The 27346-nt window shown below is 43.7% G+C and overlaps 1 protein-coding gene across 9 annotated transcripts in view; it reads right to left on the reverse strand.

Annotated features, from left to right (window-relative positions):
* Window positions 1–27346, reverse strand: part of ST3GAL3 (ST3 beta-galactoside alpha-2,3-sialyltransferase 3) — a 250057-nt gene that overhangs the window by 69630 nt on the left and 153081 nt on the right. For all 9 annotated transcript variants that reach the window (XM_084852774.1, XM_084852769.1, XM_084852770.1 and 6 more), the window contains 2 exons: window positions 22493–22588; window positions 19405–19591 (listed from right to left, as the gene is read on the reverse strand). In XM_084852774.1, coding sequence (XP_084708900.1) covers window positions 19405–19591; window positions 22493–22588 — 283 coding nt within the window. The remainder of the gene's footprint in view (window positions 1–19404; window positions 19592–22492; window positions 22589–27346) is intronic.

Below are 27346 nucleotides of genomic sequence, written 5' to 3' on the forward strand. Positions count from 1 at the left end.
GTGTGTGTGTAACACCACCCTCAACTGCTTGTACATTCCTGTGGTTGATGTTGGGAAATTCCTGCCTTATGTTTACACGAATGCATGTTGTGAACTTACGGAACTAAAATAACAGGCTCCCTAAACTTCAAATCTGGTTTAATTAGCATGGATTTGCAGGGTATTTTGCTACACTAAACTGAGTGTTAAGTTATACTAACTGCCATTCTGCATGAAGCTGCTGGGCTAATTTGTGTGCCTGACATTTTGGTCAGCATGTAGCCATGCACAAACTAAATACAGCACTAGCCTGACTGCTAATCTAACTCCACTAACTTCAGTGCAATCTTCTCTACAATTCCAATAGAGCAGGGGTTGGGGAACTGTTTTCTTTTGGCCAGATTCCATTTTGGAGAAGCTCTTGGGGGGTCGCATTCCAATAGTGGGCTGACGAAAGGAAACAGTAGGTGGGTCTGAAAACATCCTCCCACCCCCAAATTCCTTTATCAATGTATAGTATGAAGCATGTCTACTCAGAAGCAAGCATAAACAGCATATCTGCCCACAAATAAGCAGTAAAAGCCTCTGCATATGTACTCAGAAGTAAGTAGGACAAGCAGGACAAGGCTTAGAAGAAAGCAAGACTGAATCAATCAGCAGCTCCCTCCCCTGGCTCTGCTCCACAGGTAAAAGCTCTCATTTCCAATCAGCAGCTGATCAGAGATAAGAGCTTTGTCCTTTGTGGCAGATGGGGCAGAGCTAAGGGAAGAAATTGCTGGGCTGCTTGGGTAACACAAGGTTCCCCATCCCTGCAATAAAGTAACTGATAATTAAATATAAGAGGATGAAATTTATGAGAAGGAAGTGCACTGGAGATTAGGAACATCCCAGACAGGAGATGAGACTTTACATGCAACTCTAGGTCACAAGGCATGGTCAGGAACCTTGCTGAAGCGAAGCTGGCCTGGGTCTGGATTAGCACCTAGGTGGGAGACTCCCGGGGAAGCTTATGCATATTTCCTTGAATTCTATAGTGGAAGATGTAATAAATGCTTACATACATACTGTTCCAGCAGTCCTGGGTGTAACATGAAACCTACATAACCTAGTAGAGCTTAATCTAATTAAGTATGCTATCCCCTCCTTTACTTCATTTTAAGACTGTGACTAAATACAGACTTTGTGGCTTTAACATCCAGCCAGGTTTTTTTTTTCTCTCTCCCCACGCCTTGCTTTGCTTAATATCCAGTCTGATGAAGAGTTCCGGAGGACTCAAAAGCTTGCTTACAATTTTGTGACATTTTGATTGGTCATAATTTTGGTTAATACTTTAAAAAAAACATTTACATCCGGATTAGCCTACTACACTACATAGGCTCTCTGCAGAATTTCACTGTCATGGTAACAGTACCATGAGTTAAGGTAACTTCTGCTAGGAGGATTTGGCTTTAATTTCCTAAACTTGTTTCTTATGCTTTTTGTTACTCAAGACACAAATATGTGATCTTGGAATATTATTAGTGTTTATCTATATTTTAGATCAATTTTAATTTTTGTTGTTTATTTGGTCAGTCACTTCCGACTCTTCGTAACTTCATGGACTAGCCCACGCCAGAGCTTCCTGTCGGCCATCGCCACCCCCAGCTCCCCCAAGGTCGAGTCCGTCACCTCCAGAATATCATCCATCCACCTTGCCCTTGGTTGGCCCCTCTTCCTTTTGCCTTCCACTTTCCCTAGCATCAGCATCTTCTCCAGGGTATCCTGTCTTCTCATGATGTGGCCAAAGTACTTCAGTTTTGCCTTTAATATCCTTCCCTCAAGTGAGCAGTCTGGCTTTATTTCCTGGAATATGGACTGGTTTGATCTTCTGGCAGTCCAAGGCACTCTCAGAATTTTCCTCCAGCACCACAGTTCAAAAGCATCGATCTTCCTTCGCTCAGCCTTCCTTATGGTCCAGCTCTCGCAGCCATAGGTTACTACGGGGAATACCATTGCTTTAACTATGCGGACCTTTGTTGTTGTCAGTGTGATGTCTCTGCTCTTAACTATTTTATCAAGATTTGTCATTGCTCTCCTCCCAAGAAGTAAACGTCTTCTGATTTCCTGGCTGCAGTCAGTGTCTGCAGTAATCTTTGCGCCTAGAAAGACAAAGTCTGTCACTGCCTCCACGTTTTCTCCCCCTATTTGCCAGTTATCAATCAAGCTGGTTGCCATAATCTTGGTTTTTTTGAGGTTTAACTGCAACCCAGCTTTTGCAATTTCTTCTTTCACCTTCATCATAAGGTTCCTCAGCTCCTCCTCGCTTTCAGCCATCAAAGTGGTATCATCTGCATATCAGAGATTGTTAATGTTTCTTCCAGCGATTTTAACTCCAGCCTTGGCTTCATCAAGCCCAGCACGTCGCATGATGTGTTCTGCATACAGGTTGAATAGGTAGGGTGAGAGTATACAACCCTGCCCTACTCCTTTCCCAATCTTAAACCAGTCCGTTGTACCGTGGTCTGTTCTTACTGTTGCTACCTGGTCGTTATACAGATTCCTCAGGAGGCAGACAAGATGACTTGGTATCCCCATACCACCAAGAACTTGCCACAATTTGTTATGATCCACACAGTCAAAGGCTTTAGAATAGTCAATTAAACAGAAATAGATGTTTTTCTGAAACTCCCTGGCTTCCTCCATTATCCAGCGGATTTTGGCAATTTGGTCTCTAGTTCCTCTGCCTTTTCTAAACCCAGCTTGTACATCTGGCAATTCTCGTTCCGTGAATTGCTGGAGTCTACCTTGCAAGATCTTGAGCATTACCTTACTGGCATGTGAAATAAGTGCCACTGTTCGATAGTTTGAACATTCTTTGCTGCTTCCCTTTTTTGGTATGGGGATATAAGTTGATCTTTTCCAATCTGTTGGCCATTCTTGTGTTTTCCAAATTTGCTGGCATATGGCATGCATCACCTTGACACCATCATCTTGCAAGATTTTAAACAGTTCCGCTGGGATACTGTCATCTCCTGCTGCCTTGTTATTAGCAATGCTTCTTAAGGCCCATTCAACCTCACTTCAGGATGTCTGGCTCTAGCTCACTGGCCACACCGTCAAATCTATCCCCGATATTATTATCCTTCCTATACAGATCTTCCATATATTCTTGCCACCTTTTCTTGATCTCTTCTGCTTCTGTTAGCTCCTTGCCATCTTTGTTTTTGATCATACCCATTTTTGCCTGGAATTTACCTCCGATGTTTCTAATTTTCTGGAAGAGGTCTCTTGTCCTTCCTAGTCTATTATCTTCTTCCGCTTCTGCGCATTGCTTGTTTAAAAATAATTCCTGATCTCTTCTGGCTAACTTCTGGAATTTTGCATTTAATTGGGCATATCTCCCCCTATCACTGTTGCCTTTTGCTTTCCTTCTTTCTTGGGCTGCTTCCAGTGTCTCAGCAGACAGCCATCTTGCCTTCTTGGTTTTCTTTTTCTTTGGGACGTTTTTTGTTGCCGCTTCCTGAACAATGTTGTTTAACTTCTGTCCATAGTTCTTCCGGGACCCTATCTACTAAATCTAGTCCTTTAAATCTATTCTTCACCTTCACTGCATATTCATGAGGAATATTAGTGAGCTCATATCTAACTGATCTGTGGGTCTTCCCTATTCTCTTTAGTCTGATTCTAAATTGTGCAATAAGAAGTTCGTGATCTGAACTACAATCAGTCCCAGGTCTTGTTTTTACCAACTGCATAGATGTCCGCCACCTTTGGCTACAAAGGATGTAGTCAATCTGATTTCGGTGTCGACTGTCTGGTGAAGTCCATGTATAAAGTCATCTCTTAGGTTGTTGGAAGAGAGTGTTTGTTATGCACAGTGAGTTGTCTCGGCAAAATTCTATCAGCCTATGTCCAGCTTCATTTTGTTCTCCCAGACCATGCTTGCCTGTAATTCCAGGTGTCGTTTGACTACCCACCTTAGCATTCCAGTCTCCTGTAATGAAAATAACATCTTTGTTTGGCGTACTATCCAGTGGGTGCTGCAGATCCTCATAGAACTGATCTACTTCTGCTTCTTCAGCATCTGTGGTTGGGGCGTATATTTGGATCACTGTGATGTTAAAAGGCTTACCCTGAATTTGAATTGAGATCATTGTCATTTTTTGGATTGTATCCAAGCACTGCTTTAGCCACTTTATTATTAATTATGAAGGCTACTCCATTTCTTCTGTGGTCCTCTTGTCCACAGTAGTAGATCTGGTGGTCATTTAATATCTACTCTAAAAACACTCTCTCACTGAGTTACACACACATTTTCACACAACAGCACCCAATACACCCCGCTAGAATTATAAGGTATCTATTACTATTGAGACCATCTGGATCAAAATAAATGGAGCAAAGAATAAAAAGAACCTGGTGGTCGGAGTCTACTACCGGCCACCCAATCAAGGAGAAGACGAGGATGAAATTTTTGAAAAGCAAATAGCCAATGTTTTAAGGAAGCATGATGTAGTAGTAATGGGGGACTTCAATTTCCCCGATATTTGTTGGGAGACAAATTCTGCAAAACATGGTCCCTCCAGGAAATTCCTGACTTGTGTGGCAGATAACTTCCTCCTACAGAAAGTAGAGGAAGGAACTAGAAAATCGGCTATCCTTGACTTGATCCTAACCAACAGAGATGGCTTAGTGGATAAAGTAGCAGTTACAGGAACTCTGGGGGAAAGCGACCATGTTGTACTTTGGTTCTTGGTTCTAAGGGAAGCAAAAGCCGAGTGTAGTCAAACGTGTCCCCTGGATTTTAGGAAAGCTGATTTTAATAAACTCAGAACAATGATCAGGAAGGTCCCATGGCAAGCGATTCTACTGAGAAAAGGAGTCCAAGATAGGTGGGAGCTTTTAAAAAAGGAAATTCTCAAGGCACAATTACAAACAATTCCAACAAGGAGAAAAGGAGGAAGACAACAGAAGAAGCCAATGTGACTTCACAAAGAGCTTAGAGATGACCTGAAAACAAAAAAGGACACATATAGGAAGTGGAAAGAAGGCCAAGCAACAAAGGAAGAGTACAGGCAGGTAGCACAGAATTGCAGGGGTGGCGTCAGGAAGACTAAAGCTGAGAACGAGCTGAGGTTAGCGAGGGATGCTAAAAGCAACAAAAAGGCTTTCTTCAGCTACATGCATAGTAAAAGACAGAGGAAAGAAAAGGTGGTTCAGCTGTTAAATAAGGATGGCAAAATGATAACAGATGACAAAGAAAAGGCAGAGGTGCTCAATTCCTACTTTGGCTCAGTCTTCTCCAAAAAGAGGGTCTATGAGCCCCCTGGCAAAGGCAAAGTACAGGCTGAAGGGGCAGGATTGCAGCTTGAGATCGATAGGCATATGGTCAAGGAACACCTAATTACTTTGAAGGAGTTCAAATCTCCAGGGCCAGATGAACTGCATCCTAGAGTCATAAAGGAACTGGCAGAAGAACTCTCAGAACCACTGACTATTCTCTTTGAGAAATCATGAAGGATGGGTGAAGTGCCAGATGATTGGAGGAGAGCTAATGTTGTCCCTATCTTCAAAAAGGGTAAAAAGGAAGAACCTGGGAACTACAGACCAGTCAGTCTGACATCAATCCCTGGGAAAATTCTGGAGCAGATCATAAAGCAATCCATCTGGAAGCACCTTGAAGACAATGCAGTGATGACTCGAAGCCAACATGGATTTGTCAAGAACAAATCCTGCCAGACAAATCTGATCTCATTTTTTGATCAAGTCACCTCCCTTGTGGACTGTGGGAATGCTGTAGACATAATATACCTTGACTTCAGCAAAGCTTTCAACAAAGTGCCCCATGATATCCTGATGAGCAAAGTAGCTCAAAGTGGGCTAGATGAAACAACGATCCGGTGGATCCACAGTTGGCTACAGAATCGGACTCAAAGAGTGCTTAGCAATGGGATCTTCTCAAACTGGGAAGAGGTAACAAGTGGGGACCGCAGGGCTCAGTCCTGGGCCCAGTGCTCTTCAACATTTTTATTAATGACTTGGAGGAGGAGGTGCAGGGAATGCTGATCAAATCTGCAGATGACACAAAATTAGGCGGGATAGCTAATACTTTGGAAGACAGAAACAAAATTCAAAGTGATCTGGATAGACTGGAGCGCTGGGCAGAAAACAACAGAATGGCATTTAATAGGGACAAATGCCACGTTCTGCACCTAGGAAAAAGAAACCGAATGCACAGTTACAAGATGGGGGATACATGGCTCAACAACATTACAAGCGAGAAGGATCTTGGAATTGCTGTCGATCACAAGCTGAATATGAGCCAACAATGTGATGTGGCTGCAAAAAAGGCAAATGCCATTTTGGGCTGCATTAATAGAAGCATAGCTTCCAAATCCCGGGAAGTATTAGTTCCCCTCTACTCAGCACTGGTTAGGCCTCATCTGGAGTACTGTGTCCAGTTCTGGGCACCACACTTTAAGAAGGATGCAGACAAACTGGAGAGAGTTCAGAGGAGGGCAACAAAGATGATGAGGGGACTGGAAACAAAGCCCTATGAAGAGAGACTGAAAGAACTGGGCACGTTTAGCCATGAGAAGAGAAGACTGAGGGGAGAGATGACAGCGCTCTTCAAATACTTGAAAGGTTGTCACAGAGAGGAAGGCCAGCATCTCTTCTCAGTCATCCGAGAGTGCAGGACACGGAATAATGGGCTCAAGTTACAGGAAGCCAGATTCTGGCTGAACATCAGGAAAACATTCCTGACTGTTAGAGCAATACGACAATGGAACCAATTACCTAGGGAGGTAGTGGGCTCTCCCACACTGGAGGCATTCAAGTCGAGGCTGGACAGTCATCTGTCAGGGATGCTCTGACTTGGATTCCTACATTGAGCAGGGGGTTGGACTCGATGTCCTTGTAGGCCCCTTCCAACTCTACTATTCTATGATTCTATGATTCTACTGTCAGAAAAGGATGGGATTTGAGTATACAGCTGAAATAGGACTGGTTTGAAAGCCAAGTACACAGTCAGGAACTTTGGAAGATTAAGGGTGCCACATTATGGGACAATTTAGTCCAGAATCTTTTAATTAATTAATTTATTCAATTAGTTTGTATTCCCAAGAAAAATGGCACTCAAGGTGGCTAGTCTCTTGTGGCATCAGCTAGTCAATAATGTAGGTGCATTGTGACTCAGACTTCCAAGACTGAATTCCACATTCTGTGGTAAGAAGTCACAGAATGGGGAGGAAAAGACTTCTCAAGTAAGCCACCCTGATCAGGAAATCTCATTCCTAAAAGCTTTTTTCAGACACAGACATACAATTAACTTTAAAAAACCATTTCATCCAGAGAAAAGGACTTAGATACATCTGGGAGCAGGAAGGATACAAACACTGAATATTTTAAAATCTTCATTAAAAAGTTTTGATGGGTTGACCAAATTCATTAAATTTTGGTCAACCCATCAAGGGCCAAATAAAATTGCTCAATGTGCTTGATCAAGCCTGTGAACTGCCAGTTGGCTATCCTTGTAACAGACCATTTTTTAATTTATACTGAGTTAAGACTTGCCGGAGTTATTACCCTTTCTCTCCAAAATTCAGCTTCTGGAAAATGGTAGTGATTAGTAAATGTATAATGAATAGTTTTACTAAGATTGGAAAATAAATATATACACAATAATTCAAACGCTATATAAAATATAGAGTTTTTCCTTATTAAATACATCTCGTTTGATAAATGCTTGTTTCCTCTGTTTAATTTTTGTACTACCTACTGTTCTTGCCATGGCTGCAGTTTATACAGAGGCCTGGTTTGCATGTAACACCAATTCATGGGGTAAACAACCCATGAATTGGTGGGGCCATGTGGGAGTAAGTGCATGCACTGCCTCCTACCAACTCGTCACTTCTGCTTTGCATCTGCTTTACTAAACAATCTAGGAACACCCTGTTCCTGGGTTGTTCGTTGTGATGTCTGAACCTGGCACTCTGGGTTGTTGAGGGTTAAACAACCCAGAATTTTAACCCAACAATAAACCATGGGTTTAAACTTTGGTTTGGTTTAAACTCTCGGTTGTTTAACTCTCAACAACCCAGAGTGCCGGGTTGGACTTCACGGCTAACTACCCAGGAATGGGGTTGTTTAGCAAAGCGGATGAAAAGGTCTAGTGGCAAGCAGGTGGGAGGCAGCTCAGGTTCTCTTCCTGGGTTGTTCATGGTTAACAACCCCTAATTAAACCATAGTGCAGGGTTCACACATAATGACAACCCACAATTCAACAACAACCCACAAAAAAGGCGAAGTACAGGCTGAAGGGGCAGGATTGCAGCTTGAGATCGACAGGCATATGGTCAAGGAACACCTAATTACTTTGAAGGAGTTCAAATCTCCAGGGCCAGATGAACTGCATCCTAGAGTCATAAAGGAACTGGCAGAAGAACTCTCAGAACCGCTGTCTATTCTCTTTGAGAAATCATGGAGGACGGGGGAAGTACCAGATGACTGGAGGAGAGCTAATGTTGTCCCTATCTTCAAAAAGGGTAAAAAGGAGGAACCTGGGAACTACAGACCAGTCAGTCTGACATCAATCCCTGGGAAAATTCTGGAGCAGATCATAAAGCAATCCATCTGGAAGCACCTTGACAACAATGCCGTGATTACTCGAAGCCAACATGGATTTGTCAAAAACAAGTCCTGCCAGACAAATCTGATCTCATTTTTTGATCAAGTCACCTCCCTTGTAGACCGTGGGAATACTGTAGACATCATATACCTCGACTTCAGCAAAGCTTTCAACAAAGTGCCCCATGATATCCTGATGAGCAAACTAGCTCGATGTGGGCTAGATGAAACAACGATCCGGTGGATCCACAGTTGGCTACAGAATCGGACTCAAAGAGTGCTTATCAATGGGACCTTCTCAAACTGGGGAGAGGTAACGAGTGGGGTACCGCAGGGCTCAGTCCTGGGCCCAGTGCTCTTCAACATTTTTATTAATGACTTGGAGGAGGAGGTGCAGGGAATGCTGATCAAATTTGCAGATGACACAAAATTGGGAGGGATAGCTAATACTTTGGAAGACAGAAACAAAATTCAAAGTGATCTGGATAGACTGGAGTGCTGGGCAGAAAACAACAGAATGGCATTTAATAGGGACAAATGCCAAGTTCTGCACCTAGGATAAAGAAACCAAATGCACAGTTACAAGATGGGGGATACGTGGCTCAACCACACTATGAGCAAGAAGGATCTTGGAATTGTTGTCGATCACAAGCTGAATATGAGCCAACAATGTGATGTGGCTACAAAAAAGGCAAATGCTATTTTGGGCTGCATTCATAGAAGCATCGCTTCCAAATCCCGGGAAGTACTAGTTCCCCTCTACTCAGCACTGGTTAGGCCTCATCTGGAGTACTGTGTCCAGTTCTGGGCACCACACTTTAAGAAGGATGCAGACAAACTGGAGAGGGTTCAAAGGAGGGCAACAAAGATGATCAGGGGACTGGAAACAAAGCCCTATGAAGAGAGACTGAAAGAACTGGGCATGTTTATCCTTGAGAAGAGAAGACTGAGGGGAGATATGATAGCACTCTTCAAATACTTGAAAGGTTGTCACAGAGAAGAAGGCCAGGATCTCTTCTTGATCATCCCAGAGTGCAGGACACGGAATAATGGGCTCAAGTTACAGGAAGCCAGATTCCGGCTGAACATCAGGAAAAACTTCCTGAGTGTCAGAGCAATACGACAATGGAACCAATTACCTGGGGAGGTGGTGGGCTCCTCCACACTGGAGGCCTTCAAGACGAGGTTGGACAGCCATCTGTCAGGGATGCTCTGACTTGGATTCCTGCATTGAGCAGGGGGTTGGACTCGATGGCCTTGTAGGCCCCTTCCAACCCTACTAGTCTATGATTCTATGATTCTATTCAACAACAACCCATACTCTGGGTTGTCATTGACCTGCTTCGCATGATCAAAATAAGCCACTGTGGCTTATTTAAATCACAGTGCATGCAGGGCGTGATTTTCATGACCACTGCCCAGGCGCAGCTTGTCATGTTATCTGAATCTGGGCACTATGGCTCGTTGGAGGGGGAAACAACCCTCCAGTAACCCTACAACAGCCCATGGGCACATGCTGTGATTTAAATAAGTCATGATGGCTTATTTTGATTGTGCAAACGGGCCCAGTAGGTCCCTGTTTACCCCCCACCCCCGCTGCACTGATCTATATATACTTGTAACTCAGGAAAAACACTCCATGCATTTGATGAAGTGGACTGTACTCCACAAAAGCTTATGCCATAATAAATTTGTTAGTCAGATGCCACAAGATGTTTTGTTGTTTTTGCTAACATGGCTATCCCTCTTGAAACTTTTTCTGCTATTCTTATTGATTATTTTAAGTTATCTTTTGTATTGGACCTTTGATTTTTTAAACATTATTGCAAGCTGCCCTGGGGGCTTGAAGAGGTGAAAAAATGAAGAAATAAGAATATGGAGGCACTGCTCCCAGTGAACTACCAATAAACCACAGTGTTCAAGAGGGCTCACACTTCAGTGACCACATTATAATTTGTTTTGCAATCCCCCCCCAACACACACACACTTCAAAAATAAAAGTAATATTTAGTGGGGTTCATAGCGAAATGCAGAATGTAGTCCTGAACATGTACTCCTATCTTCACTCCAAAGTTCTCAGTGGGATGTAACACTAAGGGTGTTTCTACATTAAGCAAAAAACCTGTAAAAACCCACATCCTTTCCGGAGCTTCCTGCTTTCGGTTTCTCTGAGGGATTAGGAAGGGATCCTTTACAGGGCAGCCACATGGTTTGAACTGAAGGAGTGCCTCCTTCCCTCCCTGGCACGTGTGCAAAGGAGCAGTGGGGTGTGTGTGTCTTGTTTTCGTAGTTTATCTTCTGCTGTACTGTCTTCTCGCAGCCCCCAAGAAACCTCTGACTTACTTCTGAGTAGACATAAAATGTAAGATTGTGCTATAAGTCTGCAACCTTTGGCACACTTATGTGGGAGTAAGCCCCACTGAACTTAATAGGGTGCTCTGAAACAACAGAGGACGTTGCTTCTGAGCTTGGTGGGGTGGGGTATCAGATATGTCTCCCTTTGTTGCAGGGAGGCATTTTACCCTCTTCTCCCTCCAGTTGAGAAATACAGAGGCAGGAGACGCAATTGGCAAGCGATTCTTGCCCTCACTCCTGTTAAATCTCATCCTGACTGCCCCCCCAACAACTGAAAACAAACGCCCACAGCAGGCAGACACATTGGTTTCTTCTGCTATTGGCGAATTTCACACTGAGGTCATGGTGCTCCTGTTCTGTGGGTCCGAAAAAATACCACATTTTTTGTGTTTCGGGAAAACACGAGATAGGCTGGAGGAAATGGCGGGAGACACCCTGGAGGGTAACGGTGTCATCTTAAGAGCCCGCAAACTTCCGAGGGCGAGCCATCTCAATAGCAAGATAAAACCTCCTTGTGATGAACCCTTAAGCTATAGTTTAGTATTACATGAATGAGCTACAGTCTCAGGTGCTCCCCCTTCCCTTCTCTTCTTCCAGTGCAGCTGTGAGGAAGAGGTGGAAAGCTTTTGCTTCCATTTTCAATTAACTGTGATTCGGCATTACATCCAAACCCTACACTGTGGTTAATTTTTACTGTGGTTTATTGGGAAAAAAAGCCAGCTTCATAGACCACAATTTGAAGTTGACTTGTTTTAGTGAACCATAGTGACCCACAGTTTATCTAGGCTTGGAAGTACTGCTAACCTGCAATTAGTTAAAAATGGAAGTGGAAGCTTACAATATCCTCCTCACTGCTGTGTCAGAGAAGAGGGGACAGCGCATGAGACTGAGACTCATTGATGCAATCCTAAATTATAGTTTAGCCTTCTTTGGATTAAACACTAATGTCTCAATCATTAAAGGAGATGCTGCATTGTGTTTTACATTCACCCTAGCACTCTTTAAAATGGCTACAGGGGATTTGCTCACCCTTTCAAACACAGACTGGTGCCCTTAACACAGACACAAATGTTCATTCTTTGTTTTTAAGGGAGATATTGCATAGTGTTGTATTTTGCATTTTCCTTCCCCTGTTTGAAAACAGGTGCTGATGTTGAGCTGGTATTTGTAACAGAATTCTGCCCTAAACATGTGTACCAAATTTCACCCTCTTTCTTAATGTTCAGTTGACTTATCACATTACAAACAAACCAAATGCCAAATGGGAGAATTATACTAAAGGCCTCACTTTGCTCAGCTAACAACAAACAATGCAAATGTGCCTCGCTAAGTAAAAGAGCTACAGGCCTTCCTTTCTTTTTTAAAGCTATATGTTTAGGATAAGAGTTTGGAATATCCTCAAGGAAGTCAGGCCCTTGTTTGCTAGGACTGCAGCCTTGAGTTTTAGTGAGAGAGAATAAACTCACTAACCAGTTACAAAACTGAAATAAAACAGGGGAGGCAGAGAAACATGGCATATTTAGTGATACACAAGATTCAGCTTGATGACTCAGAGCTTTGAAATTAGGCACCAGCATGAGTTAAACTCATGCCTCTGTAATGAATAGATGCATTGGGGGTTTAGATATTCAGTGCAAGGTACTAAGCATGGATACTACCTCATTCCCAGAGAGCAGAAAAGAGAGACTAGAACTTGAAGAAAATGAGCACGTCCTGGGAAGAACTTATATTATGTTAATAGCACTTAGCAATTTGATTATTTACTAATAGTACTTCTAAAAAGAAGCAAAATAATAATGTGGGAAACAATGCCTGAACAAAAAAAACAGTACACCTCCCAAAGGCCTGTGTGGAGTACCAAGGTTTGCAGATGCAGTACAAGTGGTCTAAACTAGCAAAAACATCTAAGCAGAAAATACTATCCTATTCGTTCCTTCCATATTTAGATGTGGGAAGTTTCTTACTTGGGCAGCATAAAAGAGTCACAGGAAGGCTATGGTCCTGTACATTATCCCCCAGAAAAACTAGCTCCCATCCCAGCAGCAGCTTAGCAATCACTTTATAAAAGGATTAGAGGGCCTTTCCAAATTCCATGACACATATTATAACTCCTCCCTGAAGGTGCCTCTCAGTTTGCCCTGGAAAACTGCCTCGCAAGAAGAAGGTGAAGGAGGGGGAGTGAATAGGAATTTCTGTACCAGTCTGGTTCATGCGTACTGACAACACATGGTTTAATTAACCCATAGATTGTTGCCTTACCTAGAGTTAACCCATGATTTGGCTGTCAGATGACTGAGCAAACTGCAGGTTGTTTAATTCCTGGGTAGTTTGGTTTTATTTATTCATTTATTTATTCATTCATTCATTCATTTTCTATACTGCCCCATAGGTGAAGCTCTCTGGGCAGTTTACAAAAGTTAAAACATTAAAATACAATACACAAAGTTTAAAACCCATTTACATAAAAGCATACGGACAATATATACAAACAACATATAACTAAAACAATTTTGAACTTTCCCTATCGATTCCCAAGCGAAGATCATCCACCAAGGCAACCATGGCAGTCTCAACTCCATATCCTGCTCTGAAGCCAGTTTGAAATGGGCCCAGGTAATCAGTTTCATCCAAGACTGCTTGGAGTTGAATGGACACCGCCTTCTCAATTACCTTGCCCAAAAATGGTAAATTACTTACTGGCCTATAATTATTGAAGTCTAGGGGATCAAGGGAAGGTTTCTTCAGAATTGCTTCTTTCAGACATGATGGAAAATTACCTTCCCTTAGGGAGGCATTAATAATATTCAGCAAAAATTACTTTGTCATCTCCCCTCCCTGGACTACAAGCCAGGATGGGCAGGGATCAAGAGGGCAAGTTGTCTTTTTGACTAAATCAAGCAACTTGTCCACATCATCAGGAGTCACAAGCTGAAAATGATCTAGTTTAATCATGCAAGCAGAGTTGGTGGACACCCCACTGTTGATTTCTGTCCCCATGACAGCATCCAAGTTGGCTCATATCCGAGAGATTTTATCCTCAAAAAACTCATTAAAAGCATCACAGCGAGCTACTGAAGGCTCCAAGATCGGATTCAGTGTGTGTATTGGGGGGGGGGGGGCTGACTCAGCTCCCTAACCACCCTGAACAGCTCAGCTGGGCTACGTTATGTGTAGAGTAGTATCACCACCTCATGTATCACCACCTCATAGGTCTTCAAACGATCCCTATGATGTGTCTTGTAGAATTCAAGTCAAGTTTTCCACCATCGTCCTTGCTGCTTCAGCTCTCTCAGTTCTTCTGTAAACAATGGAGCTCATTTGGAAGCAGGTAGGAGAGGACAACTAGGAGCGACCATGTCAATAACCCTAGCCAGATCTTCATTCCGCACAGAGACCAGGGACTCGACATTGTCGGTGGTGGCACCAGCCAAGAAACCCTCCAAGGCATTTTGAAATTGCAATGGATCCATCAGCCTTCGGGGAAGGACCATCTTAATTGGTCCACCACCCCTGTGGAGGTGGGTAGTAGCCATGAAACCAGCCCTGACCAGACAGTGTATTTAATGTATTTAAAATATTTCTTGGCTGCCTTTCAAGCCAGAAGTCCTCCCAAGGTAGCTTACAACAATAAAACTAAAGGTACTAAAAGCGACAAAAACAACAAACCCAGCAATAAAACTAGCAGTATAAACCAGCAATAAAAACAGCAATAAAAACCAACGATAAAACCAGCACCCACAACAGAAACAATAGCAACAACAGCAAACATATCAGGAGGAGGCCAAGGTAGAATAATATGTTTTCAAGCCCATATTAAAATCTTGCAAAGATGGGGCATGGCTGACCCCCCAATGGCAACTTATTCCAAAGGTGGGCAGATGAGAAGGTCCTCCTTTGCTGATCTTAAATGCAGGCAAGCTGACATGGGTGAACACAGCCTTTCAAGTAATTTGGTCCCAAACCATTTAAGGTTTTAAAGGTTAAGCCCAGCACTTTAACTTGGGCTTGGCAACACACTGGTAACCAGTGCAGCTGGTGAGAATAAGCGTTATATGATCGAATCACCTGGCCCCCACCAACACTTTGGGCAGCCGCATTCTGCTCCATCTGAAGTTTCTGAACTGTCTTCAAAGGTACTCCTGGACACCACAGCCACTTGGGTTTCCACAGTTAGCACAGATTCCAGGAGGACTCCCAGACTTGGTGCCCCTAACAAATGCATTTGGTCTTTAGGGGGAGTGCAACCTTATCTAAGACCAGTTGTAAGCCTGGTAGTTGGTTTCCCAACCCATGGTACCTCTGTCTTATCTGGATTAAGTTTCAGCTTGTTTACCCTCATCCACCCCAAAACAGCCTCCAGACTCTGGTTCAAGAGTTCCACAGTCTCCCTGGGATGTGTAGATGGAAACGAGAGATAGAGCAGAGTATCATCCTCATACTGATGACACTTCAGCCCAAACCTCCTGATTATTTCCCCCAGTGTTCTCACATAAATATTAAAAAGCACAGGGGACATGATGGAGTCTTGCAGTACTCCTCAGGCAAATGGCCATGGAGTGGAACAAGGCCTAGTACTACCTTCTGAGACCACTCCTCCAGGAAGGACCAGAATTACTTTAAAACTATGCCTCCTAAGCCCAATCCAGATAAACAATCCAGAAGGATGCTATGGCTGATGGTATCAAAAGCCGCCAAGAGGTCCAGAAGAACCAATACAGTTGCACTCCCCTCATCAATTCCCTGGCATAAGTCATCAACCAGGGCAACCAATGCTGTTTCCATCCCACAACCAGGTCTGAAACCTGAGTGGAATGGATCTAAATAATCAGTATCATCCAACACCACTTGAAGTTGTGAGGCCACTTCACACTCCAGTACCACTGACAGTAGTTATCCAAAACCATAGAATCTAGATTTGGTTTTTTCAACAAGGGCCTCACCCCTACTTCTTTCAAAGCGGTGGGGACTTCACTGTCCCTCAAGGAGGCATTTACCATCTCCAAGTCCAGGTACCCAGCCCAGCTCTGGCAGATTTCACAAGCCAGGATAGACAAGGATCTAAAGGGCAAGTAGTAGGTCTCAGTCCTCCAAGCAGTTTGTCCACAGCCTCAGGCTGCACAAGCCAAAAGGTATCCATGACATGACTAGATGGTGCACTAGCCCTATCCATCTCAGACTCTGTCAAAGCAATGGAATCCAAGTCAGCACAAATGTGAGTGACTTTATCTGCAAAGGGTCTGGCAAATTGCTCACAGCAGGCCTTTGAGGGTTTGAGTTGTTGTGTTCAGGCCTACACACAAGAGGCCTTTAACCACCCAAAAGAGCTCTGTTCGACAACACTGAGCAGATGTAATGGTGGCGAAGAAGTAGGATTTCTTCACTGCCATCACCTCCAAAGATTGCAAATGGATTCTTACCTGTGTTCACTTGTATTCACTCCAAGCCACCACTTGTACTCTAATTGTCAATACAGTCATTTCACAGCACCCTTGGAATACCAAGGACCTGATACTGTTCTATGACTAGATCGAGAACATTTGTGACCAGGACCTCAGCAGGACCACCAGCTAGGACTGCAGGAAAATCTGGATTCATCAGCCTCCAGTGGGTCCCCCACCACTGCAGAGGTTACAGGTAGCCTGAAGGTCAAAACTGATCAGATAATAATCTGTCCATGCCAAAGGAATCTCTATTGGCTCCCCCACCTGCAGAACATTTACTATCAATTCAGCACAGAAAACCAGGTTCCCGACCCTTTCACCCCCCTCCCTCCCTGTATCCCAAATGCCTTCGCAGCCCTGTAGTGCTGGAATGTAGAGTGGCTGGGTTTTGTTTTTGTTTTTTTATCACTTTTCCCTAATGCCTCTGTTGCCTGGTGGAACAGCTCATGAATAACCCAGAGTTCTAGGTTAACACATACTGACAACCCATGGTTTAAACAACCCAGAGTTCACAACCTAATAACAAACCTTGGGTTCTCTCTTCATGGGTTGTTTGTGGTTAACAAACCATAGATAACTCATAGTTCTGAGTTCGTACGTAACAACCCACAATTCAACAACCCATACTATGTTTTTGTTACATGTGAACCAGGTCCATGTGTTTATAACTAATTCTGGAGGAAGTCAACTTGACAGCTCTGCTTTCTGCCTCTCCCTTTCCTCCTTCTTGCTTACCTTGTGGCTGTGACTCATTCTTAAGTGTCTAAATCACCCATTTCCTCTTTGATGCTTGGCAAAGAGGATTAATTTTAAGCTCTTTGGAGCACTAATTAGTTTTGGGGGGCAAGACTGTATATTGTTGTGCTGGCTCTTCCCAGATGGTAGCAGGTAATTCATGTATGTGACTAAATAAAGGTAATAAGGTAATACCTTAAGGAATTACACAACCAAGAAAAATTAGTTGCCACTTGAGCACTATACTTGGCATGTTTACATAATATTCCTGACCCCTCCCCCACCCCCACTTCAAAAAAATACTTGCAATCTTCAATCTTTTAGACACAGTTCACACATCATGGTGGCAATTCCTGGGTTGTTTAACCCAGGAATTGCCAGTGACAAGCAGAGTGCACGAGCCATTTCTGCTTTTAATTCACAACCTAGGTTGTTTTGTGATGTTCGAACCAGGAAACTCTGGGTTGTTTATGGGTTAAACAATCCAGAATTACCCAACAACAAACTGTGGGTTAATCCTGGCTTGCTTAACCCATAAACAGCCCAGAGTTTTTAGGTTTGCATGTCACAAAACAACCCAGGAACGGGGCATTCCTGGGTTAATTAAAAGCGGAAATGGCTCTTGCGTAGCTTGCGCGCTCCACTCAATCTCACAATTCCTGAGTTAAACAACCCAGGAATTGCCACCATAACATGCAAACTGATAACAGTGTCTCTATGGTTCTAAAGATAGCTCAACAGGTAAAACTTCCCCTTTGCTCCTCAGGGGATTCCACAGGGAACTATAAGAATAGAGGGAAAAATATTGGCCAGGCACAAATGTAGTAAGAAATTTTCCCATTCAAATATGTACTTCATTCACACATTTCAAATGAAAATCATCACTAATGTGTTTAGTATACAAAAACTGGGCAGTTTCTTCCACCTCTTCTTCCACTGGTATCTACTATAGTAAGATGTGCTGGGAGAGGGATGTTTCCAGTTCACAGGAAAGTTAGTTTGCCTTTCCTGAGCTATGCAGCTTTTAGCCCTGGTGTGATTTTTAAGATCTGTAAGGTGTTGCTAGCCAAGTTGGTCCCTGCACCCTACTCAGTTTCCAACGTCATCCCTGCACATTATGCGTCAAACAGACCTCTACAATGAGCAGGCTCTTGAACATGGCTGCACTTGCAGGCAGATGCTCACTCACCAACACTACTAAAGACAGCTTCCTGATGCCGTAGGCACTTTCTCCATAAGCTGATCGTTTTGGCAGGTTACTGGTGAAAGCAGGCATAGGGTTATTCTTGAGAGAGGGAAAAGTGTGGAAGCTACTTATTTCCAAGGAAATCTTTGCCCTGACTTGGCTCCTTTACCAACATAAACCAGATGTTCAAGGACAGCCTTCTGCAGCTGAAATCATTTTTCTGAGGTGAGGAATTATCTTTGAATTGAACCCACTAGATAGCTTGTTTGCATAAACCAAGGCTGCGCTTGTAGGCTGGCCTACTTATTTCAAAAGCGCCTGAGCTGAACTTGGCAGATTCTGTATTTCTAAAGTATCTTTCTGCTGGCCCCTTTTCCAAAAAATACATCAGGTAATGCTGACACTTCTGAACTAAAAGCATGCTGTCTCCAACATTTGCTAATTTAGAATTCAGCCTACAACAAAATGTGTTCCATGCGTACAGTATGTGTCAAGCAGCTAACAAAGGCCAGAATGAAACATGCAAGTGAGACCAAAAGTAACCCAATGAAGCATGACTGCTTGGTAAAAAAAAAAAATCCTGATTAACTGCGAACACTAATTAAAACCCTCTGTTTATCTATCTATGGGTTGTGTACATTATATTCTGCTGGGATCTGGGGTGCTTCTTGATGGATTAGCCAACTCCCAAAGGTATCTCCCCCTAACTTGTTTGAATTTATTAGCCATGACCATTGGGTTAATTTATCAACCTTATTTCTAATGATAACCACTTGCTAGCAGGCAGCCTTCAAAGAGATGCTGTTCCAACTCTATCATTTTCAGTTACTTCCAATTACTTCTTATGTGGCACCCAAACTCCACATTTCTGCATGAACATCTGAACTACTTCAACTGAATTTAGTGGGCATTCATACCCAGGTTATTTTGGGATGCGCGGTACCCTCAAGCCCATTTTGTTATAACTAAGGTAGATGGAAAGGACAAATTCTACAGAAACACAGATGTGCAGGAATCCCAAGCACAGCACTGGGAGTCCTGATTACAAGCAAATACTCATGAAATATCAGGAGTTCTTGTCCACAGAGAAAATTATCTTACCACTTTTTCCTTGTAAACAATGTACTTCAGCCACTTGAAATCTTGCCACTTGAACCCTGCCAGCACAAACAGGGAGTCCTTCTCATACTGCTCTGGTTTCTGGATGGCCCCTTCCGGGTACGTTATCCGCATTGTTGTCTTGCCACCAACATCCTTTTCAAAGCCTTTCACTGGAGCAGAGTTCAGCCTGTAGGGAGACCAAGAAGATTTGTATTTAGCTTTATTTTATTTATATAAATGTATGTATACATTTTATTTATATAAATTTATAACATTTATATACTGGCCCTTACCACATGTGATCTCGGGGTTGGTGATATCAAATAAAAGCAAATACAATTTAAAAATAAGAAACATACAATAATTGCTGACAAACAATCAATATCCAAAGGCCTGTTGGAAAGAAAAAGCCTTCTGTGGGCCCCAAAAGGTATACAATGTAGGAACCAACCGAAGCTCAGAGAGGAGAGCATTCCACAACTGGGGTACTATTGCCAAGAAGTCCATCTGATGAGTTAAAGATTTTTAAATCTCTTCCAATCAGGGCATCCTCAAAAAGGCCTCCCCACCTGACCTCAAAGCCAGACCAGAATTACATGGGAAAAGGCATTTCTTCAGGTATCCCTTGGCCTGAGCCGTTTCGAGCTTTATTTATTCATTTCATTTCTTTACTGCCCAATAGCCAAAGTATATGTTAGCACTATCACCTTGAGTTCAGCCTAGTGACTGATAGGCAGCCAGTGCAGTGCTTAAGGACTGGTATAATATGGTCACTTACAGACATGCCCATTAACACTTTGGCCACTACATACTGCACTAGCTGCAGTCTCCATGCAATCTTCAAGGGCAAGTTGCAGTAACCTAGCCAGGAGGTTACCAGCACACAGATAATTGGCCAGGCTATCCCTGAGCAGGAACAGATGTGACTGGTGAACTAGCTGGAGCTGAAAATGGGCACTTCTGTCTACTGAAGCTACCTGGGCTTCCAGTATCAAGTGGAATTCAGAAGTGCTCCCAAGCTACACATCTGCTCTTTCTGGGGGACTGCAACCCTGTCCAGAACAGGCAAAGTTCCTATTTCCTGGATCTGGGAACCACCTAGCCACAGTAACTCCATCTTGTCAGGATTCAGTTTCAGTTTATTGCCTCTCATCCAACCCATTACTGACTCCAGACAACAATCTAGGACCCACCTGACTTCACCTGATCAAGATGGTAAGGACAAACAGAGTTGGGTGTCATCCACATATTGATGACACCTCACCCCATAACTTCTGGTGACTGCTCCCAATGACTTCATACACATTTTAGAAAACATAAGAGTACAGAATGGAATCTTGTGGAACCCCATAGCACAACTGCCATGGGGCTGAACAAACTTCCCCTAATGCTACTTTCTGGAACCAGCCCTGTAAGGAGTGGAACCACCAAAGCACTGTGCCCCCAACTCACAGGGTTGATCCAAGAGGATACCATGGTCAACAGTATCAAAAGCTGCTGAGAGATCAAGGAGAATTAAGAGTCATACTCTCACTGTCTCTCTCCTGATACACATAATCCTTCATGGCTACCCAAGCCATTTCAGTGCTAAAACCAGGTCTGAAGCCAGATTGTAATGGGTAAAGAAAATCAGCTCCTTCCAAGCATGCCTGAAGTTGAATAGTCACCACCCAAGAAGAGGATATTTGCAACCAGGCAGTGGTTGTTACAGTCATCTTTTAATGTGGTTGGCACCACTCCATCCTGCTGAGAGACATTAACCACTTCCTGAACCTACCCAGTCAATTCCCTCTGGCTCAAACTCACCAGGAAAATAGGTTGAGGGGATAAGGAAAACCAGTGTGTGATCTCAGTGAATATAGAAACTGATAAACAATTAGAACTGACCAAAGAATTTCAGCGTTCACAGTATTTCCTGATTCTTCCACTGACCTAAGGGAGAAGCTAAGCACTTAGTTAAAGGGCAAGCCACTATTCTCAACAGAAAGGCAACAGAAGTCATTAGTGCCCATTCTCATCCCTCTGCACTATCTTGGTTTTTCCTACAACCATACTGAGCTGCTAATCATAGTTGTGAGGTACTGCTAGACTATCCTATAAGATGATGCTAAATGTCCACAAACCTGAGCATCCTAAGGCTCCTGAAGGTTTTCAGTGTTCAACCTGGTCTTGGAAAAGGAGGTCTTTTAATGCCTTGCACACTCTACATATGAAGTGGTGTCACAGCAGTACCATCATTTTTATTGGAGTGCAAATAAAAACACAATGTATTTAACCTTGAAAACTGCCATTTTATGTTTTTCTCTAGAGCCAGTGAGGAGTTCCATCCTTACTGCCCCACATTAAAAAAAAAAGAGCTTCAGCTACAAACACATTAAAAATTCTGGGTGCAAAATGGCATGACTCAGGCTGTGCATCCTGATGCCTTTCCCAAGAGACAGCAAATCCTAGACATCTTGCCAAGAATCCAATTTTGAAATTAACTTGGAAAACAGTTTCTTTCAGTGGGTGCCTTAGCAAAGCCTTGAAGCTTTCCCTCCTATTGTCTTATAAGCTGTCCCTAATCCCCAGCAGGGGTTTCACAGTAAACAAATCTGGTACAGAAGCTGCAAGATGGCCTCACCCTACCCCTATAATCATTCTTCTTTGTGTTCGGAGCAAAGCAGGAGGACAGAGGTCATACTTCCCTAAAACCTCCTCCTATTATAGACTGCACATAACTCTGCAACAGCAGCTTCCAAGGATTAACAAGCATAAGGCCAACCGGGGATGTCTAATACAAAATCTCCAGTGCCACTTTGACTGCTACTGGTAACTAATTTTGGGCAAAATTTCCAAACCGACAAGTGCACTACAGAGGGGGTCTGAATGAAGCCAGAACAGTGGCTTGTGATTTAAAGAAAGATAGGCATTCCTAACACTGAAGAAGAAATAAAGCATTGAAAGATTTACGAATCTTATGAATAACTTCACCCTCTATTACATATAACAATATGAGCTATAGCTGCTGAGAGCTCATCTAGATGTTGGCACCTTATATAGGAAAAGAACCATATATCACCTCTTCTTGTCTGTCCAGGCAACTCACCTGATAACAATGTCATAGTCATCAATTTTCAACCCCAGTGACTTGTTTGCTAGAATGCCACCATTTCCCACAATAACACAACGCCGGCAACTGAGACTGGGAAGGAAACAGAGAGAAATGCAGTTGGTTAAACAGCAAAATCCATGAGTGCAGAGCTACTTCTAGTCAAGATCTGATCCAGGCACAGCAAGAATAGTCAGGAGGCTGTACCCTATTAATTCGCAATAACAGACTGACACTTTATAGTACTGGGAGCATTGCAACACAAGCAGCCAAGGAAGGAACTGTTCTCATCATATCTTAGACTTACTGGCTCAAAATAAAATCCTTGACTTTAACTAGCTAACAAAATGTTTAATTTCATAATGAAATGACAACTGTAAGGGGAAAGTTCCTACTTCCATACTAAAAAGTGAAACTGAGGGCAGATAATTCTCCTTTTGCTCAGAAGATTGGTAACTGCTTAATCAAATGCTATTTAATCAGGCACAGCAGGGTATGATTATATGGCAGCCTTCCCAAACATGCAGGGACAGGAAACAATTACATGCTTAAGATAAATATCACTGACAACCCTAATGGGGAAAATGACAGTTGAAAGAGTCAGTAAGGGTGAGAATAAGAAACACTGAGAGACTGGGTTACTGTACTTCAGCAAAAGTTAGACAAAGCTGCAGCTACCTGGTATTTTTTATGGACTCATAGGAGCCTCCCTCTGACACCAACACCCCACCTGCCCTCCAAGCAGGGAGCAGGAGGGCCAAATGAGGCAAACAGTTTATTTATTTATGAATTAAATTTATTAATCGCCCATCTGGCTGGTCACCCAGCCACTCTGGGCGATATACAGCGTGTATAATATAATAATTCTACATTAAAAACATTGTCTTCTAAAAATACCCTAACCCACCCCAAATGCCTGCCTGAACAACCACGTTTTTAATGTATGGTGGAAGCTCATTAAAGAGGGGACATGGCGGAGTTCCCTAGGGAGGGAGTTCCATAGAGTGGAGGCCACCACAGAGGAGGCCCTCTTCCTTGTCCTCACCAGTCTAGCTGTCCTGACTGATGGGACAGAGAGAAGGCCATCGAAGGCTGATCTTGTTAAGCAGCCTGTCTAGTGTTGCTGGAGGCGCTCCTTAAGATAGGCTGGGCTGGAACCATATAGGGTTTTAAAGGTCAAAACCAACACCTTGAATTTGGCCCGGAGAACAACTGGTAACCAGTGCAACTCCTTCAGCACTGGAGTGATGTGATCTTGCCGGCGTCTGCCTTTAATCAGGCAAGCCGCTGCGTTCTGTACCAGCTGCAGCTTCCGAACCATCTTGAAAGGTAACCCCACATACAGCGCATTACAGTAGTCTAAATGAGAGGAGACCAGGGCATGTACTATTAATGGGAGCAGATGGTCGGGAAGGTAGGGGCGCAGCTGCCATATCAGATGGAGTTGGTACAGTGCTGTCTGGCTCACAGCTGACACCTGAGCCTCCATGGACAGCTGGGAGTCCAAAATGACCCCCAGGCTGCGGACCTGGTCTTTCAAGGGTAGCTGTACCCCATTCAACACCAGGTCAACATCCCTCAACCTCCTCTTGTCTCCCACCAAAAGTATCTCGGACTTGTCAGGGTTCAGTTTCAGCTTATTCCTCCCCATCCAGCCACTCACCATCTCCAGACATTTGGACAGGGATTCTATGGCCAACCTTGGTGAAGATTTGAACGAGAGGTAGAGCTGCGTGTCATCCGCATATTGATGATACCACACCCCAAACCTCCTGATGATAGCCCCCAGTGGCTTCACATAGATGTTAAATAGCATCGGGGAGAGGATGGAACCCTATAGCACCCCACAAGTGAGCGGCCATGGGTCCGAAACCTCCTCTCCCAGTGCTACCCTCTGGTACCTGCCGGAGAGGAAGGACTGGAACCACTGCAATACAGTGTCTCCAATGCCCAACCCCTCCAGGCGGTCCAGGAGGATACCGTGGTCAACGGTATCAAAAGCCGCTGAGAGGTCAAGGAGAACAAGGAAGGAGCATTCGCCCCTATCCAGAGCCCTCCTCATATCATCCACCAAGGTGACCAAGGCTGTTTCTGTCCCATGACCAGGCCTGAAGCCCGACTGAAACGGATCTTCAGTCAGGAAGTCCTGAGAGAATTACTCAGCTATAAAGCTCAGGGAAACATTGAGGAGCCAAGTAGAATGTTGGTTTAAAACAGTTTTACAGTTCCACTGAGATGGATGGTTGAGATTCTTTCCCTTTTCTTTTACTGTTCAACTTGACATTGGACCTAGATCTCTCATCTTGCATTTAAGCCCATTTCCTCTTTTCCTCTTCTTAGAGGCCCGGAAGATACACTTGACTTCAGTCTCTATCACACTAATGGCTACTTTATTTGAAAGCTATCATTTTTGAAATCCAGTGTAGTGCAGTGGTTAGAGTGTCAGACTAGGACTGGGGACACCCAGGTTCAAATCCCCACACAGCTATGATGCTCACTGGGTGACCTTGGGACGGGGACTTTCCCTTAGACTAACCTACCTCACAGAGTTGTTGTGAAGATCGAATGGGGAGAACCATGTATGCCACCTTGATCTCCTTGGAGAAAAAGCGGAACATAAATGTAATAAATCAGCAAAGGATAGCAGAGCTAGGATTGTCTTTTCCTTTGGCTGACTCCTCATAGAGTGATCTCTCAACAGCAAAAGTGCAGGCTGCAGAGCTTCATTTGGTAAGTTACATGTAAACTGACAGATTGGAGGTTGGAGGAAATGCCAGGCTGAGTAAAAACTGCCTATGTAATAATGTATGAGCCACTCCCTTAATTCTACCGCTCCCCTCACTTCCTCCTGCTCATTGCTCCGTAAAGTCTTTTGAAAATGTTCTAGGAAGGAATCCTCTCTGCATACATCTTTGGCATGGAGGTCCTAAATACCAGGTGATTTTTGGTTACATTCAGTGGCTTCAGCAATATTAAGGGGAGAGTGGGAGCACCTTGGGATACCATAAATAGAAAGATGTGCAGAAAAACTGTTTGACTCAAAGAAGCATCACAACTGGAACAGAAGGTTCAACACAACAGTAAGCTGCACGTAAAGCAGGATACAGGTGAACAAAGCTGTAACATCAGACATAAGACAGACACTTAGGGAGCAATCCTATGGCTGCTAGACAGCCATAGGATATCTGGTTTTCTGGGAACCGACCTCAGAGCCCACACTCTGAGGTTGGTTTTTGGATAAGTGACCTCCCCTCACTTCCACGCTGCCTCTGAGGCAGTGCGGAACATCGCCATCCTCCATGCTCGCAAGAGGAGCATGAAGCAGCTGAAAAGGGGCGTGTTTGGTGGTGTTCCAGGGCAAGGAGGGCGGAAATGCCTGTACAACACATCCAATGTGTTGTATGGCAGCCTCCTTCCCCGCTCCATGCTCCCACAGCTAGACAGCCGCAATCGGCTGTCTAGCCGAAAATGCAGGGCAGGAGGAGTACGGAGGGAACGATCCCCTCCGTGCTTCTCTGCCCTGCATTGGACAGGCAGTCGCCTCTGAGTTCGAAGGCAGCCACCTAACTGGATAGGATTGAGCCCTTAGAAATTCTCCCAGGCAAATGAGATGCTGACTTGGTTTTTGTTCACAAACAAGGAAAATGCTTCTTGCTTCAGTTGGAAAACAGTACAATCACATCATTTCAATGAAGCTTCTAGTATGCACAGCAATTTATAATCTTGATTTAACTCATCCTCACAGCCAGTCTGAAAAAAAGGGTTATTCTTCCCATTTTAAGATAAGTAAATCGAAAACTGCATGACAACGACTTACCTAAATCACACATTTAGGGAAAAGCTTGAAAAAGCATTTGTTAAAAATTGTCAGTCTCCAGCAGCTGGGTTGAACATACTCTATTCTGTAAAACTCCCTGTTGCTCTCCATAGCCTCCCATCTCTGCTCCTGCAGCCTTAATTCCTCACCTCCAAGCACATTTCCTTGAGCCTTTCATATCTCTTTCTCTTCCTTCAATCCAATCTCTGCCAAAAGGTTCCCAGTTACAGGAAATTAATCCCCATATTCTGTTATGACAGTGAGTTATTCCTATTTTTTTCCTCAATTCAGTATGTGGATTATCGTTAGTGACATGCTCTAAATCCACTTACATTAGCTATACAAACATCAACATATAAGAGAAAATTTGGCAGCATATGGAATGACACTGGGAAGAAGTACAGAGCTCAGTGGAAAAAAAGGAGGAAAAAGAAGATAGCAAGAACTTGGTGCCACGCTAGTATTAGATAGCAAGAATTTGGTACTCAGTTCCACCATGTGCCACTAGGTTTGCTCACAATCACAAAACTGAAGTGTGTTCTACATTAAGGCTGGCAAAAACTAAAAGGGAGGCACCCAAACTGGATGAAATGCAAAAAGATAGATGCTAAAGGGAAACGTCTTTATTCGAACCCAACACATTTCAGAGACAAAAGCTCCTTTGTCGGGGGCCATCTTATAAAATGCAAATGCTGAAAACAGGCAAAGTCAACTTACAAAGATGGTGGCTATCCTTCATATACCATCAAGCAGGGGTGCCAAGCTAAGGGGGGCTCCAAGCTGAGCTGAGGGGCTGTGTTTTTTTAATGTACTGTCTGCAGTAGGGATGTTGCAGGCGTCTGAGACAGGAGTGGGGTCCAACAGACTCCAGCCTGCTTGGCCTGCTGGACTGGGGTCCATGAACCCCGCTGCCCACCTGCCCTGTGTGAATGGACCATTCACACCTCTAGTTTTGCATAAAAGGCGGCTTTATGGCCGCCATTTGCATAAAGGGCCTTTTACACAGAACAAGCTGCCATTTTTACTCAAAATCG

This window comes from Heloderma suspectum, chromosome 4 (genome assembly GCF_057233095.1).
Source record: "Heloderma suspectum isolate Gila_16-S chromosome 4, 16-S_ref, whole genome shotgun sequence".
Classification (NCBI taxonomy): Eukaryota; Metazoa; Chordata; class Lepidosauria; order Squamata; family Helodermatidae; genus Heloderma; species Heloderma suspectum.